The 19745-nt window shown below is 46.8% G+C and overlaps 1 protein-coding gene across 7 annotated transcripts in view; it reads left to right on the top strand.

Annotated features, from left to right (window-relative positions):
- The window catches only part of CD9 (CD9 molecule), a 35915-nt gene extending 28493 nt beyond the window's left edge, over window positions 1–7422 (top strand). For 2 of the 7 annotated variants that reach the window (XM_081597127.1, XM_081597122.1), the window contains exons 3-8: window positions 684–781; window positions 1570–1644; window positions 4460–4558; window positions 4667–4756; window positions 5571–5654; window positions 6904–7422. In XM_081597127.1, the coding sequence (XP_081453253.1) occupies window positions 684–781; window positions 1570–1644; window positions 4460–4558; window positions 4667–4756; window positions 5571–5654; window positions 6904–6969 (512 nt within the window). In that variant the 3' untranslated portion in view covers window positions 6970–7422. Of the gene's footprint in view, window positions 1–683; window positions 782–968; window positions 1041–1569; window positions 1645–4459; window positions 4559–4666; window positions 4757–5570; window positions 5655–6903 lie in introns of all 7 variants that reach the window. The other 5 variants (XM_081597121.1, XM_081597123.1, XM_081597126.1 and 2 more) reach the window with 5 other exon arrangements.
- The last annotated feature ends 12323 nt before the right edge of the window (window positions 7423–19745 follow it).

Here is a 19745-nt window from a genome sequence, read left to right as displayed (position 1 = left end):
GTGCTATAAGGCATCTTTTGAAATTTTCTAGCAACCAACTTCTCGTTTTACTTGCAAGGAAATTGAGACCCAGGGAGGGAAAGTGTCTTACCCAAGATCACACAGCAGTTAGAAGCAGAGTTGGGACTGAAGCAGGGTTCTCTGGCCCTTGGATGTTGTTAACTGCACGTGCCTGGCACCCATCTGCCATCAGGCATCCCCTCTGGGAACCTGGTTGAGCTGCCTGCCCAGAGCATGGTTGTCTGCATAGGCACAGCCCCTTCCTGATGCAGGCTTGCTCTGACCACCTCTTCTGTCAGGTAGAGAGGTCAGGACACTTGTCAGAGTCCCCGGGAAGTTAGTCTCTAGTTCTGAGGGTCTAATTTAGCAGGAGTGGATCCATCCCAACTGGAAACAGCTGATCAACTGGACCAGTCTGTCCTGAGTAGAATATGGGGATCCTATGGATGTCCTCTGTCCTGGGTCGGGGGGGTCGGGCAGTGGGGACCTTGCAGGAGGGCTGAGGGTCAGGTGGGAGCGAGGGTTTGATGGGTGGGTCACAGAGGTGGGAGGAGACTTGCCCACAGAGGTGGAGGAGGCTGATTGGGAGATGGAGCTTGGATGCAAGGCCAGTGAGGACATGGGAGAGGAAGGGGATTAGGAAGCCCTTGGGCCTCCCCGCTAACCCTGCCTCATCCCCACAGGAGTCTATATTCTGATCGGAGCTGGTGCACTCATGATGCTGGTGGGCTTCCTGGGCTGCTGTGGAGCCGTGCAGGAGTCCCAGTGCATGCTGGGATTGGTGAGTGCCCCCTGTGTGCCCGCCGCCCCTGGCCTTCCAGGTCCCCCTCCCAGGATCCCATAGACCAGGGGGTGGGGCGGAGTGGGGCGAGTCCCCAAGGCCCTAGCCCCCAAGTGTCTCCTCCCCTCTGTGGTGACACGCTAGCTCCTCTTCCTTCCTGGAGCCGCTGTCTTGTCACTTCCCTTAGGCAACTAAATGCCAGGACTTTGTTTATCCTTTTTTCGAGGACCACGTTTGCCTTTTGTCCCTGAATCCACAGGTACCTTCACCTCCTCTTCTTGTTTCAAAGTTTGTGTTACAGTTCTCCTCAAACTCCAGAGTGTATTCACTTCCTTCTTTCCTCAAATCTCTGTGGGTTTTGTGAGCGGGTGAGGTGTTTTTTTTTAATCACCGCCTCTTCCTTAACACCTTTAGAAATACCGGTTCTGACCCGGAAACTAACCCCTCACCGTAAAACCAAAGACTTCCAGCCACATGGCAGAGCAGTCCTCCTGCGTTCCCCTACCCTCCTGCTCTCCCCCGCGGCACCCCTTCCCAATCAAGTCTCTTGCTTTGTGAGAAAAAAAAAAAGAAATACTAGTCTGGGGTCTCTGATGCTTTCCCCCGTGGCTTTTCCCTGCTCCTGGCCTTGGCCAAGCGCTGGCAGCTCTGAACCTCCTCCTGCCCCTTCCAGGCATCGCTTCTAGCCCCCAATGTCAGGGCCCCAGAAGCCTGGTCTCCAAAATGCCCTCTGCTTGTTTCGGCCAGCGGACTGGGCCTGCGCCTAACCCCAGCCCTTTCTCTTCCAGTTCTTCGGCTTCCTCTTGGTAATATTTGCCATTGAAGTAGCTGCAGCCATCTGGGGATATTCCCACAAGGAGGAGGTAGGTTTTCCCGTAAGACCTCTTAGGAGTCGGGGGCGTAGGGGTGATGGCGGCAGAAAGGTATCCCGGCTGGTCACTTGGGTCACCCTTCAACCATCAAACATGCCTCTAACAGGAACTCCCCAGGGTAGGGGATGGGAGTGAGCACCAGCCACCACTTCCATGCCCTCCCGGGCGCTGTCATAGAGAAGGGTTCAGGCAGTATGGTAGGGGTCGGTGTCTGCCTCTCACACCTCAACAGCATTCCCCCAATTTCTCTGGTACACAGGTTAGGAAAATAATGCTTTGTGTGGCCTAGCCCCCTCCCCTAGTTTATAAACACATGCCACCAGCAACCAAGAGCTATACCACGCTCTCTGCAGGGTCCAGAGATGGATGAGCTGTGCTCCCCGTTTCAAGGAACTTTGCCACTTCATGTGGGATAAGGACTGACTGGTGTTACAAAAGTCATTTATATTCCAGAAACCCCATGAGATTTGAAAAGCTGGCATAGGTAGGCGGGGGATATCTCTTCTGGCTTCGTGGAGAGGGAGGCATTGACCAAAACCTTGATGGAGAGAGGGGATGTCAGGACGAAAGTTGGTGGAGGCAGGGGCTTCCTGGCAAAGAAAGGGTCTGAGCACAGCTGGGTGTGGGCTGGGTGGGGGGCCAGGGTGGGGCTCCGTCAGAGCAGTGTTTTAGGGAGGGATGTCCTGTCATATTTAGCAGGAGGGGTGAAAGAAGAGAGACAGTGGATGTAGGGATGGGAGGTGGGGAAGGGGGCAGAGAAAAGATTTAATTATCCAGATGATAAAGACCGCACCCATGGAAGTAGGAAAGGCTGATTATGAAAGCTGCTATAGGAAATGCTGGATGTTGATCAGTTCTGGTGTTGAGCATGGGGAGCAGGGGACAAGCATTTGTTAAATGGAGATGTGCCCAGGTGCAAGAGGATAAGAGTATCTCCTTCATGTTATAATATAATAGTCAGTTCTTACCCCATATGTACTCTGCACCAGACACTGTGCTACAGTCTTAATGCAATATCGCCAGTAACTCTTCAAGATAACCTCTGAGGTCAGGACCATTACGATCTCCATTCTATATACGCAGAAACTCACGTGCAGAGAGGTTTGGTAATATACCAAAAGTCACACAGTCTCAAAGTGAAGGAAAAAGATGGAAGCTAGAAGGAAAAAGAACTAGCTGGATCAGAAGTAGGATTTTTGCTTTTAATTCCTTATACAAAGAATGCTCGAACTACCGCACAATTGCATTCATCTTACACGCTAGTAAAGTAATGCTCAAAATTCTCCAAGCCAGGCTTCAGCAATATGTGAACCGTGAACTTCCAGATGTTCAAGCTGGTTTTAGAAAAGACAGAGGAACCAGAGATCAAATTGCCAACATCCCCTGGATCATTGAAAAAGCAAGAGAGTTCCAGAAAAACATCTATTTCTGCTTTATTGACTATGCCAAAGCCTTTGACTGTGTGGATCACAACAAACTGTGGAAAATTCTGAAAGAGATGGGAATACCAGACCATCTGACCTGTCTCTTGAGAAACCTGTATGTAGGTGAGGAAGCAACAGTTAGAACTGGACATGGAACAACAAACTGTTTCCAAATAGGAAAAGGAGTACGTCAAGGCTGTATATTGTCACCCTGCTTATTTAACTTATATGTAGAGTACATCATGAGAAATGCTGGGCTGGAAGAAACACAAGCTGGAATCAAGATTGCTGGGAGAAATATCAATAACCTCAGATATGCAGATGACACCACCCTTATGGCAGAAAGCGAAGAAGAACTAAAGAGCCTCTTGAAAGAGGAGAGTGAAAAAGTTGGCTTAAAGCTCAACATTCAGAAAACTAAGATCATGGCATCTGGTCCCATCACTTCATGGGAAATAGATGGAGAAACAGTGGAAACAGTGTCAGACTTTATTTTTTGGGGCTCCAAAATCACTGCAGATGGTGATTGCAGCCATGAAATTAAAAGACGCTTACTCCTTGGAAGGAAAGTTATGACCAACCTAGATAGCATATTAAAAAGCAGAGACATTACTTTGCCAACAAAGGTCCATCTAGTCAAGGCTATGGTTTTTCCAGTAGTCATGTATGGATGTGAAAGTTGGACGGTGAAGAAAGCTGAGCACCGAAGAATTGATGCTTTTGAACTGTGGTGTTGAAGAAGACTCTTGAGAGTCCCTTGGACTGCAAGGAGATCCAGCCAGTCCATCCTAAAGGAGATCAGTCCTGAGTGTTCATTGGAAGGGCTGATGTTGAAGCTGAAACTCCAATACTTTGGCCACCTCATGTGAAGAGTTGACTCATTGGAAAAGACGCTGATGCTGGGAAGGATTGGGGGCAGAAGGAGAAGGGGATGACAGAGGATGAGATGGCTGGATGGCATCACCGACTCGATGGACATGGGTTTGGGTAGACTCCGGGAGTTGGTGATGGACAGGGAGGCCTGGCATGCTGCGATTCATGGGGTCACAAAGAGTTGGACACGACTAAGCTACTGAACTGAACTGAACTAATTGAGACAATTTAATTTTCTTTTTCTCGGTAGAAGGGAAAGAGCCAAGTAGGGCTACAAGGGCCAACCAAAGGTGCGCGCAGAAGGCGAGATGGCCAGAGGGGTTCCTAGAGGATGTGGGAGGAGATGGGGGACCCCAGAGACCCTGAGGGGGCTGTCCTAGCCCAGTGGTGCGTCTGTCCTGTGACATTTAGGAGCAGGGGAATTTGTGGCTGCATGTGAGCAAGATGGAACAGGTGACGTTTGTTCATAAAGAATCCATCCCTGCTCATCTCTTGTCTGTGCATCCCAGGTGATCAAGGAAGTCAAGAAGTTTTACGAGGACACCTACGAAAAGCTGAGGAACAAGGACGAGCCCCAGAGGGAGACGCTGAGGGCCATCCACACTGCGGTACACCAGCTTCCCGTCCCCCCTGACTTTCTTACAAACTCGTGTGCTCTCCGCTTCAGTCCTCGTTATCTGTCTCTCTAACCCCAAACCCTGTCCTTCTCTCTGCAGCTGGACTGCTGTGGTTTAACCGGGGTGCTAGAACAATTTTTCACCGACACCTGCCCCCCAAAGAATTTCGTTGACAACTTGAAAGCGAAGGTAAGCTTAGCACAAGACCCTGTGCCTTGCCCGGCTGCTCAGGGTAAATCCCACCAAAGCAGACATGCATTCAGCCCTCTTGATCTGTGAGGACAGCACTGAGATGCTTCCTAAACACCTCTTCCCCGTGGGAAGCACCTAGGGTGGCTGTCTCCTTTCTCCCCTACCCTGGGTCTCTGATTCCTCCAGGGCAGCAAATCAGAGACTGGAGAAGTAGCAAAGCATTCTAGCTGCCTACAGCCGCTGGGCCTCCATCCAGCCATCGTGCACAGGGGATGCTCCCAGGCCTGGACTCCTGCCCTCTAGACTTGTGAGCAGCTTGAGCAAATGTACAAACTTCCATGATAGTAATAGGAAGTAACTCTATGGCCAGGCTTCCCTGGTGGCTCAATGGTAAAGAATCTGCCTGCCAGTGCAGGAGACACGGGTTCAATCCCTGGGTCGGGAACATCCCCTGGAGAAGAAAATGGCAACCCATTCCAGTATTCTTGTCTGGAAAATTTCATGGACAGAGGAGCCTGGTGGGCTACAGTCCATGGGGTCGCAAAAGAGTCGGACACAACTTAGCAACCAACAATTATAAAACCCTATGGCCAGATTAGACATGGATCCCAAAGCAGGGGCTCACCCCTCTTCCTTCCGTGGTTTCTTGCCCAAACTTAGGGGACCCTTTCCTGGTTCTCCTTTCCATCCATCAGCCAGTCCCCAGCCCTCAGAACCACAGCACCCCAGGGGTCAGATGAGTGCCATGGAGGGAGGGGGTGAGCCTGGAGTAGGACTGTGTGTTGATCTGGGTCTTGGTTTCCCCACTAAGCCCTGCCCTGAAGCCATTGATGAGATCTTCCGAAGCAAATTCCACATCATCGGCGCCGTGGGTATTGGGATTGCCGTGGTGATGGTGAGTGTCAGGGGCTTTGGGAAAAAACCTTAGTAATTACAATTTATGAAGCTCTTACTCTGACCAGGCACTGTTTTCACTAATCCATGAATTTATCAACATATTTAACCTTTGCCATACCCATGAGGTGGGAACTATTCATATTCCTGTTTTACAGATTCCAGAGAGAAAGAGAGAGGTTAAGTACAGTGATCAGAGTCTCTGAGGTCAGGAGCAAAGCATCTGAGACTTGAACTCAGTCTTTCTCCAGAATCCATTCCCACTACCTTAAAGGTTTTAGGAATAAATGCAAGGTGATTCCATTGTGTTTGGTCCACGGGCCATACTTGGAGCAGCAAGGATGTAGGTCACCCAGATATCCTGTTAGTGATCCCCAGGTAATCTTTAGAACATGTTTTCACAAAAAGCACCGGCTTTTCTTTGTCCTATGAAAGCAGCTTCAGTAAAAGCAACATGGATGTGAACTGTCTCACCTCCTGCTATGGTCGGAAAGACACCCAAAGGTGAACAACCAGAAGGGGACTGAAAGTTTCCAACCATGTCTCTCTTGCCAGTCAATCCCCAGAAGCCATCAGGGGCCAATCAGGTTCCCCAGTGGAGCCCCCACGAGGGAGTGATGAGATTCAGTAGGGAACACAGCCCTCCCCGGCCCGTTGCAAAGACTCTCTAAGAGAGAGAACCACTTCCTCTCTCAGTGGTAATTGGCACCCCTCCTCTGCATCTAGGAAAGCCTTGAAGCCACTCTCAGTAAAAAGCACAAAAGTATTTTTAAAACTAAAATATAAGGGCTTCCTGGTAGTCTGGTGGTTAAGACTCCTCCACACTTCCACTGCAGGGGTCACGGGTTCATTCCCTGGTTGGGGAGCTAAGATCCCGCAGGTCACGTGGTGTGGTCAAAAAAATTTTTAAAGAATTATTTTAAAAAATAAAAGTAAAACTAGAATATGAAACACAGACAGGCACAAAGAGGAAATGAAAGTCTGGTGAGGGACACTGGAATAGTTGGAATTTGAGCATTAAATTTAGCTCTGGGCGTGTCTCACACTGAGAGTTCATAGGAGCTGGCTTGTGCAGTGGAAGTGTGGAGTCTTAACCACTGCACCACCGGAACCCCTCCACTGTCCTACCTCGTGTCAAGGGCACATCCTCCTTGCCGTTTGTCGTGACCTCATTGGCTCCCATCTCCCCCTCTCCCTCCGCCTTCTAGCAGAAAGTCAGGCCGTCCCTCACACCTCTTCCTGTCTTCCAGATATTCGGCATGGTTTTCAGCATGATCCTGTGTTGTGCCATCCGCAGAAACCGAGACATGGTCTAGAGTCAAGCTTTGTGTCCTGAGCAGGAAAGTTCACCCGTGAAGACCGCTGGTTATTTTCACGGGGTTCTGTTTTTATGGGTTTTTTTTTTTGCTTTGCCACTAACTTTAGTATTCATTCTGCATTTCTAAACAAAGAAAGTTATTCTATGTTTGTGTTTTTAATGCTTTATTCAACATTGATGTTTGTAGTGAAGGGACTTGGGGTTTGGGTTTGCTTTGGTTTTATATAAATATATATTTTTTTTGGTCATTTGTTTTTGCTTATTATATTAAGCAGAAATCCTGCAATGAAAGGTACTATGTTTGCTAGACTCTAGACAAAAGATATTGTACATAGCGAGATTTTTTTGTGTGTCTTTAAGTAGATAAAAATGTCTATCAAGTTTAATCAGGTTGTAACTTAATGTTAAAGACAATTTGATACATAATAAAAGATGATGACAACATTCCAAACTGGTTTTGGAGTTTTGCCTCTTAATTTTTTAAAGCTGCTTATTTTTTCAGGCGTCTTTTACCTGTTCTTTGCTTTGTGTTTTGTTTTAACATTTATTTATTTATTTGGCTGTGCCAGGTCTTAGTTGCGGCATGTGAGATCCAGTTGTGGCAGGTGGGAGCTAGTTGCTTGACCAGGGATTGAACCTGAGCCCTCTGCATTTTGAGCACAGAATCTAAGCCACGGGTCCACCAGGGAAGTCCCTTGTTTTGTTGCAGTATTCGTTTATTTACTTGACTGCACTGGGTCTTAATTTCCGCATGCCAGATCTTTCATTGCAACTCACCACAGGCTTAGTTGTCCCAAGGTACGTGGGATCTTAGTTCCCTGGCCAGGTATGAAACCCACGTCTCCTGCATTGGAAGGCGGATTCTTAACCACTGGACCATCAAGGAAGTCCCAGCTCTGTGCTTGGATGAGAAGTAGGTGGGAAGACTGGTCTCCCTGTTTTACTAGTGAAGACATCAGGACATCGAGAGATGAAGGAATGTGGGTCCAGATCTCACCATTGTTCACACATCAACCCTGGAACCTAGCCCAGGACTTTTCTTGCAGCAACACAATGTGTCTGGAGAATACAACTATAAACATGAGCTCCCTGATGGCAGAGTCTTTGTTTTACTCCCTGCCATACCCTCAGGACCCATTGTCTAGTCCATGGTAGATACTCAAAATTTGTTGGTTGAATACATGAGGATATACCCATCAGGGTTTAAACAGAGACGCAGAATATTAAATACTTTTCTAAGGTATTTGACCTTACCCAACCGCAAGAGCTGGTTAAGCAGTCTCTGTAAGACTATTGTCTTTGTCCCGACGTTGGAACTCGACGCCCATGGGCACAGAGTCAGGAAACACAAATGGACGTAACGTGGGTGAAAGGGAACACGTGGAGCCCATGAGGACAACATGTCCGAATCTCCTCTTGTTCTTTTCTTTTATTTATGTATTTTTCTGCGCCAGGTCTTAGTCATGGCATGTGAACTCTTAGTTGCAGCATGTGGGACTAATTGCCTGACCAGGAATCGAACCTGGGCCCCCTGCACAGTCTTAGCTGCTGGACCACCACAGAAGCCCCCCACTCCATTCTGGTGCTTGATATTGGGGGTATGGGTCCTGCAGAGGCCAGGATCTGATACAGTGGAGCCAAACACACACAGGCTGGGATATGGAGCAGCTGAGTGAGCCAGGAAAGCAGTAGCAATTTGTGTGAGATACTCAACAACCCCTTGTTCCTCCACCTGCACCCCTAGTGGTGCTCCATGCTAACCAGAAAGGAAGGGTGAGGGGATGCTGGGGGTGTCACTCGGTCTCACCAGGCCACCGTGTGGGAGACAGTCTTCACTCAGAGTCTGCAATCTAGCGAGCTGTTCAGAGCATCAAGCCAGCAATTATGACAGAGTGAGATAAACAACATGAGGTTGGGGGCGGGGGAGAGTACAGAAGGGTAGGAAACCTGTCTTTATTTTCCACTTCTTGATTCTGTTTGGGCTCTATCTTAACATTTAAAAAAAAAAGAAGAGAATCAAAATGGCCCTGAAAGCCATTACAATAAGAATTCAGAACACCGATGTTCACAGCAGCATTGTTCACAATAACCAAAAGGTGGGAACAACCCAAATGTCAGTCAACAGATGAAGAGATACACAAAAATGTAGTATATCCTTAAAATGGAATATTATTTCTCCTTCAAAAGAAATGAAGTTCGAACACAGGCTACAATAAGGATAAGCGTTGAAGACGTGTTGCCAAGCAAAATAAGCCAGATAGGAAAGAATACTGTCAACCTTTGCCCCAGTTCTATGCTGAACTCTCCTCTGCTCAAGCCTCTTCGTCAATATGCATGGACTCTTAGCTTAAATCTTCCCTGATTTTGCTATTTGGGAATGTGCTAAATCGCTTCAGCCGTGTCCTACTCTTTGTGACCCTACAGACTATAATCCGCCAGGCTCCTCCATCCATGGGCTTTCCCAGGCTAGAATACTGGAATGGGTTGCCATTCCCTTCTCCAGGGCATCTTACCTGCTCAGGGATCAAACCCAGGTCTCCTGCATTGCAGACAGATTCTTTACCATCTGAGCTACCGACCCCGCTTTGAAAAAGACCCCCAGTGTTCTTAGTTTCAGCAAGTAACAAACCCTTTGATATGATCTTGGGTGACCTTGGCCTGCAGTGCCTTGAAGCAGGGCTTGGGTTCCCAGCCCGAGACTGAGGCCAGGTCTCAGCAGTAAGCACACCAGATCCTAACCACTAGACCAGTGGTCAGTGACAAGGCCTTAGCCCTTTGGCTTTGCAGAAAAGAATTTACACAAAGACAGAAAGTTGTGAAGTAAGTAAAATTTTATTAAGAGGACAACGTGTACAGTATGTGTGGATAGGCACACAGTCAGACTCAGGCAGAAGAGCGAGTCACTGTGTCACACCCTCCCGACAGTTTGAATTACTTTCGGTGTATTTCTTCCAGGTTTCCTTTGGCTAATCATTTTGATTTGCCTGGTTCACAGGCCATATTTTGTATATCTCAGGATCCTCCTGTATGTATGCACACATCTCTCAGTCAAGCTGGATTCTACCACAAAGGCCTCTGGGTAGACTGGCATTAGTTAGCATCACTCCTCTTTGACCTCCAAGGACTCTTTCTGCTCACATGTGGTCAGGGAGGTCTTCAGACTTTGAGAATAAGAAATATATACTCTGGGCAGGGCCAGCCTCCCCCCTTGTGTTGTTCAGTGGCTCAGCCATGTCTAACTCTTTGCTACCGCATGGGCTGTAGCATGCCAGGCTTCCCTGTTCATCACCATCTCCTGCAGCTTGCTCAAACTCATGTCCATTGAGTCGGTGATGCCATCCAACCATCTCATCCTCTGTCATCCCTTTCTCCTCCTGTCCTCAATTTTTCCCAGCACAGGGTCTTTCCCACTGAGTCAGCTTTTCACATCAGGTGGCCAAAGTACTGGACCTTCAGCTTTAACATCAGATTATCCTGCTATTCTCATCTTCGAGTTTCAGCCCACAGGGAATGAATCTTCAATCACTTTACCCTGGGGGCCCCATCTACCTCCTGCCTCACTTCTCCCACTCTGGTTCTACACCCACCAGGAGGCAACCCAGTTTGGGGGTAACAAAAATGCAAAGAAAAGAGCACCCCAACCCTTAAACAATGGAATTTGGGGGCAGATATTCAGCATCTCAGAGGCCACACTGGAACTTCTAGCCTGGACTGCACAACAGACCTGGCAGTGGCCCAAGAGTAGTGGCTTATCTCATCTCTGCATACGGCATCTCTGTTTCTCACAGCATCTCACACTCAAGCTCCCTTTACAGAAAAGGTCTAAACAGGTGGCTGGCACTATCCAATAAGAAAAAACCCTACAAGCACCTCTTGTCAGGACACTGACCCCTGGTCCTAGGGGTCATGGCAAAGGGAGCAGTGTCCCCGTTCAGGGTACCCCATGGCCTTCCAAGCACAGGAGATTAGGCAAAAAGAACTTCCTGAGACACCTTCCCCAGTTAGAGCTGACTGGCTCATGGACCACCTGGGACAGCCTCCCTAGACGAGCCTGCCTCATCACATTCACACCCCATGGGGATCTGCAGTGGAAATCTCAGTAACTAGGCTATGGAGGGGTGATTTCCTTGAATAAGTGTGACCACACTCCAAGAAGGCTGGGATTATTCCGTGGGTCTTTGGGAAAGGGAAGTTCAGGGAGGGTCTAAGAGCCATGCAAAGTCAACATCAGAGTCAGCTGCGGGTTCATGGGTCCCAAGCCAGGGCTCATTGGGATCTTAGGACTTTATTCCACCAAGCTAAGTTCTCTACTCTCCCGCTTAGCCCACCCCACCCTCAGTTTTAATGCTGTCTTAGAGTAGCCTGAGCAGCTAATGCAATAGTTTTCACTCAAATATTGGCTGGCAGACCCTTGGAGAACTAATTTTATTTCTTTCTTTTTAAACTGGATTTATCCAAACCATCTGCTTCCCCTGTGGTGATGCAGACAGGATCAGGACTTTTCCCAAAGTAGAATCCCCACCACTCTGCAATGCCCCCAACGGAACCAGAGTTGACCTTGACCAGAGTTGGCCAAGCCAGGCAGTGAGGGACCCAGTGCTGTTCTATACACCCTGATATCTAACGACCCATAGATCTCGGCAGAGGTTGGGCTGTCCAACCGGCCCCCAGTACTGCCCTGAGAATCAGGGATCCCAGCCAAAAGCTGTCGCTCACCATCTGGTTCTACAAGGATGAAGTCACAAGCCACTGCAGTAGCTGACCTTCAACAAATCCTGAAAAGGGTTCAAGGTGAAGATCAGGAATGAGGCACTCCATGGTCTGGAGCAAAACTGGCAGAGCAGGACTTCAGACAGATATTTGCAGATGATTTTATAAGCCCAACTTCTTGCATCTTCTCATATCTAGAAAAGCACTAAAATCGTTAACAAATATTGCTTTTTGTGGGCCCTACCTTTGCTGTCACAGCAGAAACAGATTCTCGGTTTATTTTTTACTTCCACTGTATCATAGTTTAACAAAAATTGTTTTTATCTAGGGAAAAAAAACCCTTTTTGTTTACAAATAAACAAGTGAATGTTTGGAATTAGTCTGTTAATATACTTAATAACAAAGTGTTCTTAGAGTCTAACCTTAAAAAAAAAAACTGCTGCCAAAATGTGTGCTTGATGGCACAGAGCTCCCTCCAACAAGACCACATTGTGTACATGTATACACTACTCTGTGTAAAATTGATAGCTAGTGGGGACCTGCTATAAAGCACAGGAAGCTCAGCTCTGTACTCTGTGATGACCTAGAGGGGTGGGATGAGGAGTGGAGATGGGAGGGAGGTCCAAGAGGGAGAGGATCAGTTTGGTTCAGTTCAGTGATTCAGTCGTGTCCAACTCTTTGTGACCCCATGGACTGCAACACACTAGGCCTTCCTGTCCATCACCAACTCCTGGAGTTTACTCAAACTCATGGCTACAGTCCATGAGGTCGAGAAGAGTCAGACACGACTGAGCGACTTCACTTTCACTTTTCCCTTTCATGCACTGGAGAAGGAAATGGCAACCCACTCCAGTATTCTTGCCTGGAGAATCCCAGGGACGGCGGAGCCTGGTGGGCTGCCATCTGTGGGGTCGCACGAGTCGGACACGACTGAAGCGACTTAGCAGCAGCAGTAGCAGCATGTCCATTGAGTCGGTGATTCCATCCAACCATCTCATCCTCTGTCTTCCCCTTCTCCTCCCACCTTCAATCTTTCCCAGCATCAGGGTCTTTTCAAATTAGTCAGTTCTTCGGATTAGGTGGCCGAAGTATTGGAGTTTCAGCTTCAGCATCAGTCCTTCCAATGAATATTCAGGACTGATTTCCTTTAGGATGGACTGGTTGGATCTCCTTGCAGTCCAAGGGACTCTCAAGAGTCTTCTCCAACACCAGAGCTCAAAAGCATCAATTCTTTGGCACTCAGCTTTCTTTATAGTCCAACTCTCACATCCATACACGACTACTGGAAAAAGCTACTACCAAAGCTTTGACTAGATGGATCTTTGTTGGCAAAGTAATATCCCTGCTGTTTATTTTATTTTATTTTTTATTTTTTTTACATTTTATTTTATTTTATTTTTTAAATAAATTTATTTATTTTAGTTGGGGGCTAATTACTTTACAATATTGTAATAGTTTTTGCCATACATTGACATGAATCAGCCATGGGTTTACATGTGTTCCCCTTCCTGGACCCCCCTCCCACCTCCCTCCCCATCCCATCCCTCTGGGTCATCCCATTGCCCCAGCCCTGAGCATTTGTCTCATGCATCGAACCTGGAATGGTGTTCTGTTTCACACATGATAATATACATGTTTCAGTGCTTTTCTCCCAGAACGTCCCACCCTCACCTTCTCCCTCAGAGTCCATAAGACTGTTCTATGCATCTGTGTCTCTTATTCTGTCTCGCATATAGGGTTATCGTTACCATCTTTCAAATTCCGTATATATGCACTAGTATACTGTATTGGTGTTTTTCTTTCTGGCTTACTTCACTCTGTATAATGGGCTCCAGTTTCATCCATCTCAATAGAACCGATTCAAATGTATTTTTTTTTTAATGGCTGAGTAATATTCCATTGTGTATATGTACCACAGCTTCCTTATCCATTCGTCTGCTGATGGACATCTAGGTTGCTTCCATGTCCTGGCTATTGTAAACAGTGCTGCGATGAACATTGGGGTACACGCGTCTCTTTCAATTCTGGTTTCCTCGGTGTGTATGCCCAGCAGTGGGATTGCTGGGTCATATGGCAGTTCTAGTCCCAGTTTTTTAAGGAATCTCCACACTGTTCTCCATAGTGGCTGTCCCTGCTTTATAAAATGCTGTCTGGGATGTTCATAACTTTCCTTCCCAGGAGTAAGCGTCTTTTAATTTCATGGCTGCAGTCACCATCTGCAGTGATTTTGGAGCCCAAAAAAACAAAATCTGTCACTGTTTCCATTGCTTCCCCATCTATTTTCCATGAAGTGATGGGACCAGATGCCATGATCTTAGTTTTCTGAATGTTGAGCTTTAAGCCAACTTTTTCACTCTCCTCTTTCACTTTCATCAAGAGATTCTAGTTCTTCTTCGCTTTCTGTCATAAGGGTGGTGTCATCTGCATATCTGAGGTTATTGATATTTCTCCCGGCAATCTTGATTCCAGCTTCTGTTTCTTCCAGCCCAGCATTTCTCATGATGTACTCTGCATATAAGTTAAATAAGCAGTGCCAATATATAGCCTTGACTTATTCCTTTCCCTATTGGGAACCAGTCTGTTGTTCCCTGTCCAGTTCTACCTGTTGCTTCCTCATCTGCATACAGATTTCTCAGAAGGCAGGTCAGGTGGTCTGGTAATCACATCCCTTTCAGAATTTTCCACAGTTTGTTGTGATCCACACAGTTAAAGGCTTTGGCATAGTCAATAAGTAGATGTTTTTCTGGAACTCTCTTGCTTTTTCGATGATCCAGCAGTTTTTGGCAATTTGATCTCTGGTTCCTCAGCCTTTTCTAAATCCAGCTTGAACATCAGGAAGTTCATGGTTCATGTGTTGCTGAAGCCTGGCTTGGAGATTGCATTACTTTTCTAGCATGTGAGATGAGTGCAATTGTGTGGTAGTTTGAGCATTCTTTGGCATTGCCTTTCTTAGGGATAGGAATGAAAGCTGACCCTTTCCAGTCATGTGGCAACTGCCAAGTTTTCCAAATTTGCTGGCATACTGAGTGCAGCACTTTCACATCATCATCTTTTAGGATTTGAAATAGCTCAACTGGAATTCCATCACCTCCACTAGCTTTGTTGTAATAATGCTTCCTAAGGCTCACTTGACTTCACATTCCAGGATGTCTGGCTCTAGGTGAGTGATCACACCATCATGATTATCTCGGTCGTGAAGACCTTTTTTGTGTAGCTCTTCTGTGTATTCTTGTCACCTTTTCTTAATATCTCTGCTTCTGTTCAGTTCAGTTCAGTCGCTCAGTCATATCCAACTCTTTGTGACCCCATGAACCGTAGCATGCCAGGCCTCCCTGTCCATCACCAACTCCTGGAGTTTACTCAAACTCATGCCCATTGAGTTGGTGATGCCATCTAACCATCTCATCCTCTGTCATCCTCTTGTCCTCCTGCCTTCAATCTTTCCCAACTTCAGGGTCTTTTCAAATGAGTCAGCTCTTCGCATGAGGTGGCCAAAATGTTGGAGTTTCAGCTTCAACATCAGTCCTTCCAATGAACACCCTGGACTGATCTCCTTTAGGATAGACTGGTTGGATCTCCTTGCAGTCCCAGGGACTGCTTCTACAGGACAGCTGTTTAGCCTGGGGCCATCTTATCTCCTGCCCCGTGCCCCCTGCCTCTTCAGAGCAGTTCCTCTCGAGGCTGTCTCCCAGTTATAGTTCTCATCTGGGGCTCTGGATGAAAAATGCTGCCTGCTATATCAGTAAACAAAGAAAATTGAGGCTAACAAGCCATCAGCCACCGCAGATGCCCCGAACTGTGCACCCTGAGGGAATTCAGGATGGAGAAAGCAGAGTCTTGGCCCCAGATAGCTGAGGTGCACATCAAAACAATAATTTCAATAAGCCTAGACTCTTGCATCTTCCCAGACATAGAAAAGTGCTAAAATCATTAACTCGAAATGACTGGTTTTTCTTTAATTAACAGTGATTCTTTGATATTCCAACTTTGTTGTTTATTGGTAGCTAAATCGTGTCCGACTCTTTGTGACCACATGGACTGTAGGCCTCCAGGCTCTTCTGTCTGTGGGATTTCCCATGCAAAAATACTGGAGTGGGTTGCCATTTCCTTCTCCAGGGAATCTTCTCAGACCAGGGATCAAACCCGCATCTCCTTCATTGGCAGGTGGATTCTTTACCACAAGGGAAGCCTGAAGTTCTGACTACCTGGGTTTTTGTTTTGGGGAGGTTTTTTTGCAAAAGCTCATCTATCTTGGCTCCTCACTCACCTCTTCAGAGCAGTCCCTCAGAGCTATCTGAGAGGCTACCTTCTGAGTGTAAGTCCTCAGAAAATCCACCGAATAAAACATGATTCTCAGCTTTTTGGCTGTGTTTTTTTTCCCCTTAATTTATTTATTTTTAACTGAAGGATAATTACAATATTGTGTTGGTTTCTGCCATACATCAACATGGATCAGTCATAGGTATACATATGTCCCCTCACTCTTGAGCCTTTTGTGTTGTTATTTTTCTTTTCAATCTACAAGGAGACACATAGATTATTCTACATTCTCAACATGGGGAACTCAATGGGCAGAGAAAAGAGGTGTGGACTTGACCAGGACCACAATGCCCAGGCAAGCCTAGAGAAGCCCCACAACCATGGGGAGGGGGTGTCAGGGAGGAAAACCTTGTCCCTACCCTCCAGGCTCGTCTGGATGATATAAGAATTAAATTGGCACGAGACAGGTTAGCAGGAGAAAATCAAACAAAAGTTTCTAACTTGTCTATGCAGGAGAGACCCAGGAAACTTAACTAACCTTCGCCTCAAATACCATCCTTAGCAGAAGGTAAAACGGGGTGCTGAGAGTGGGGAGAGCCAGTTATGGAAGGGGACCAGTGAAAAAAAGCTCAGCAAACAAGGTTAAATGTTGTGATGCAAATTAAAGTCGTTGCTTCTCCAAAGCGTTTCTAGAGATCTGGTCATTGTCTTCCTGGTACAATGAGAAAGACATCCTTACAAATGGAGATTTCCCTTACAAATGTCAATGTTTCTTACAAAAGAATGACCCTTCCTTTGGTTTGTGGCATTTCTTTCAGGTCTCTGGTTTCTTAGAAAATAACAAGCTTAAAATAATTAACATGCCAATGAAACACTTTTGGAGGTGGCAAATTCTGGTCCCCCACTGGTCAGAGACATTGAAACTGATCTACATTAAAAAGACCTGACCTTGGCATTTGATTAACATGGCCCTGGGCCTTAGTTTCTTCCTGTGTAAGTTGGAGATGATAAAATGTATTTCAGAGAGTAGTTTTGAAAATTAAAAAGAAATGAGGGGCTTCCCTGGTATTCCAGTGGTTAAGACTCTGCCCTCCCAATGCAGGTGCCCTGGGTCGAGTCCCAGGTCAGGGAACTAGATCCTACATACCTCAACTAAAGATCCCACTTGCTGCAGCTAAACAGCCCAAATGCTGCAATTAAGACAAGGCACAGCCAAATTAAAAGAAAGAAAGAAAGAAAGCTTATCAAGCTGCAGAAAGACCTAGAGGAAACTTAAATGAACTGAACTGAACTGAAGTGAAAGAAGCCAATCCAAAAAGGGTTATCAATTATGTAATTCCAACTACATGATATTCTGGAAAAGAAAACTGCCCCACAGGGTCAACAGAAACTGTTAGCTAAGAGAAATTCTTGAGCTTATCTTACAGAACACCAGTAAAGGGAACAGATAGTTTAAAAAAAAAAAAAAAAGCTCTCAGGCTGTAATTTGCCTTCAGTTATCTTTTTTTTTTTGATATTTTATTTGGCCACATCAGGTCTTAGTTAGGGAACCTGGGCTCTTTGTTGTAACACACAGACTTCCTAGTTGTGGGTCTTTCTAAGATACTCGTGGCATATAGGATGTTATTTCCCTGATCAGGGATGGAACCCGTGTCCCCTGCATTGCAAGGTGGATTCTTAACCACTGGACCACCAGGGAAGTCCCCCGTTCAATTATCTTTTGACTCCTTAACCACCCCTACAGATAACACCTCTGAACTGGGGGTTGCTTTAGTAATGGGGTGAGAGTAGGGGTGCCTTAGGATGTTTTGATACTTAGAGTCAGCTCTTGTCCAGTAGTAGTTTGGTCCATGAATGACATTCTGGGCACATTTTGGTTTAAGCAAAAGCAGAGAACGATGGTCACAGCACTTCAGTTAAGTACAAATCTCTCTCCCAGGGAGAGTAGTAGTTTATCCAACCCTGGCTGACATAAGCAAATATTTCATCATTTCCTTCACAAATCACTGGCTGTTATATTTAATATATTTTCTATTTGCTTTCTTTTACTTATTGCAGTTCTTGGGCTCTAGAGCTCAGGCCTCCGTAGTTGTGGCACATGGGATTTGTTACCCCACAGCATGTGGAATCTTCCCAGACCAGAGATCAAACCCATGTCCCTGCATTGGCAGGCAGATTCTTTACCACTGAGTCACCAGTACTCCATACCTACAGCCACTACATCTGCTCTCAGTTGTGGTGGGTTGGAAAGTGTTAAATAACCAATATACAACCACGGTCTGGAAAGAAGACAGAATCCAAAATAGGTAATTCACCAGAGAGAATTTAGTATATGTGATGCCGAAGCGAGCACCAGAGAGAATTTAATATAAGGAGTTGGTTAAACAAGTTTTGGAGGACTGAAAAATCAGAAGAACAAGGAAATGCAGAAATAATAACCACGGGAAACAGCTACCAGTCCTAACGCTGGGGACAGTGGGCGGAGGTGGGGTTCCCGGGCTCTCGAAGCTCAGAGGAGGGGCCGAGTCCCCACTGCCGCTGGCACCTCTGCCACCTGCCATGAGGCTGGTTCTGTGAGTATCTCATCCCATGCATCTGACTGTCAGCATGGCATCCCTGAACCTTCACTAACTGGGAGCTCAGAAGCAGAAGTTGAAGGAGCAGAGGTGAGCTGGCCACACAGCTTCCCAGGAGCAGACCCCTCAAGGACCAAGGAAAATGGTTGTAACTTTGCAGTTGGAAGTGTTGGCTAATACCTGAGACTGAACGTGTCCTTCTGTAATGAAGGTCCTTCTATACCTCGAAGTCATTGTAGACTTTCCCCTAAGAGTCACCAGGGAAGTGTAGGGGCTGCCATACAGCACCTCAGGGCCAGGGAGAACTGCCCCACAGAGCACAGGTCAGGAACGGGGCCAACAATAGAGGGTCACTCAGTTAGGGGAAGCACACTGCCTGAAACCATCCACCCTGGCCAGGAACCACTTGTGTGAGTTATTTTACGACAGGAGGTCCTGATAAGGAACATGGAACTTAGAAGCCACCACGAACCGGAAAAATTCAGGAGAGGTCAAAAGGAGACACCGCATGTCCTTCCACCTCCAAGAATCCTTCTTGCTTGAGTCCATCTTGGCTGAGCAATGTTTGAGCCACCAGGAAGGACCCCAAGTCAGAATAATTGGCCAGAGACAACCCAGAAACTAACCCCATCACCATAAGACTTGCGACTGAGCCACATGGCAAAGCAGTCCTCTTGGGTTCCCTTACCCTACTGCTCTCCGCCCTAGCACCCCTTCCCAATAAAGTGTCATGCTTGGTCAGCATGTGTGTCTTCTGGGACAATTCCTTTCTGAGTGTTAAGACAAGAGTCTGCTTTCAGGCCCTGGAAGGGGTCCCCTTTCCTGCAACAGCTTTGACACTGCTGCCCACAGGCCCGGTTCACATACCAGGTGCAAACCTAAGGCGCCCGCCCCGCAGTAGACACACACTAGGTGGAATTGCTATTTTGAACCTGGCCCCCTGCGTTGGGAGCATGGAGTCCTAGCCACTAAACCACCAGGGAAGACCAGTCATTCAAGAATTTTAAAGTTTATGCTTTAGCACTGAGGGAGAACTGGTGATACAATTACAACAAGAAATGTACTTGATTTTCATCCTGTTTCTGGCACAGAGCTCCAAAAACCCTTGGAATTTCCCCAGTGGTAAGAACAATAAAGGTGCCACTATCTTAGCCTATTTCTTTCAGCCACAACAGAAATTAAAATGAGGTGACTTTTGGAAAGTACCTAAGGATGGGGCTGGTTGCAG

The sequence above is a fragment of the Giraffa tippelskirchi genome, chromosome 4 (assembly GCF_054371585.1).
Source record: "Giraffa tippelskirchi isolate mGirTip1 chromosome 4, T2T-mGirTip1v1.2.pri, whole genome shotgun sequence".
Classification (NCBI taxonomy): domain Eukaryota; kingdom Metazoa; phylum Chordata; class Mammalia; order Artiodactyla; family Giraffidae; genus Giraffa; species Giraffa tippelskirchi.
The sequence above is the reverse complement of the archived record's forward strand: the minus strand, read 5'-3'. Positions and strand labels throughout refer to the sequence as shown.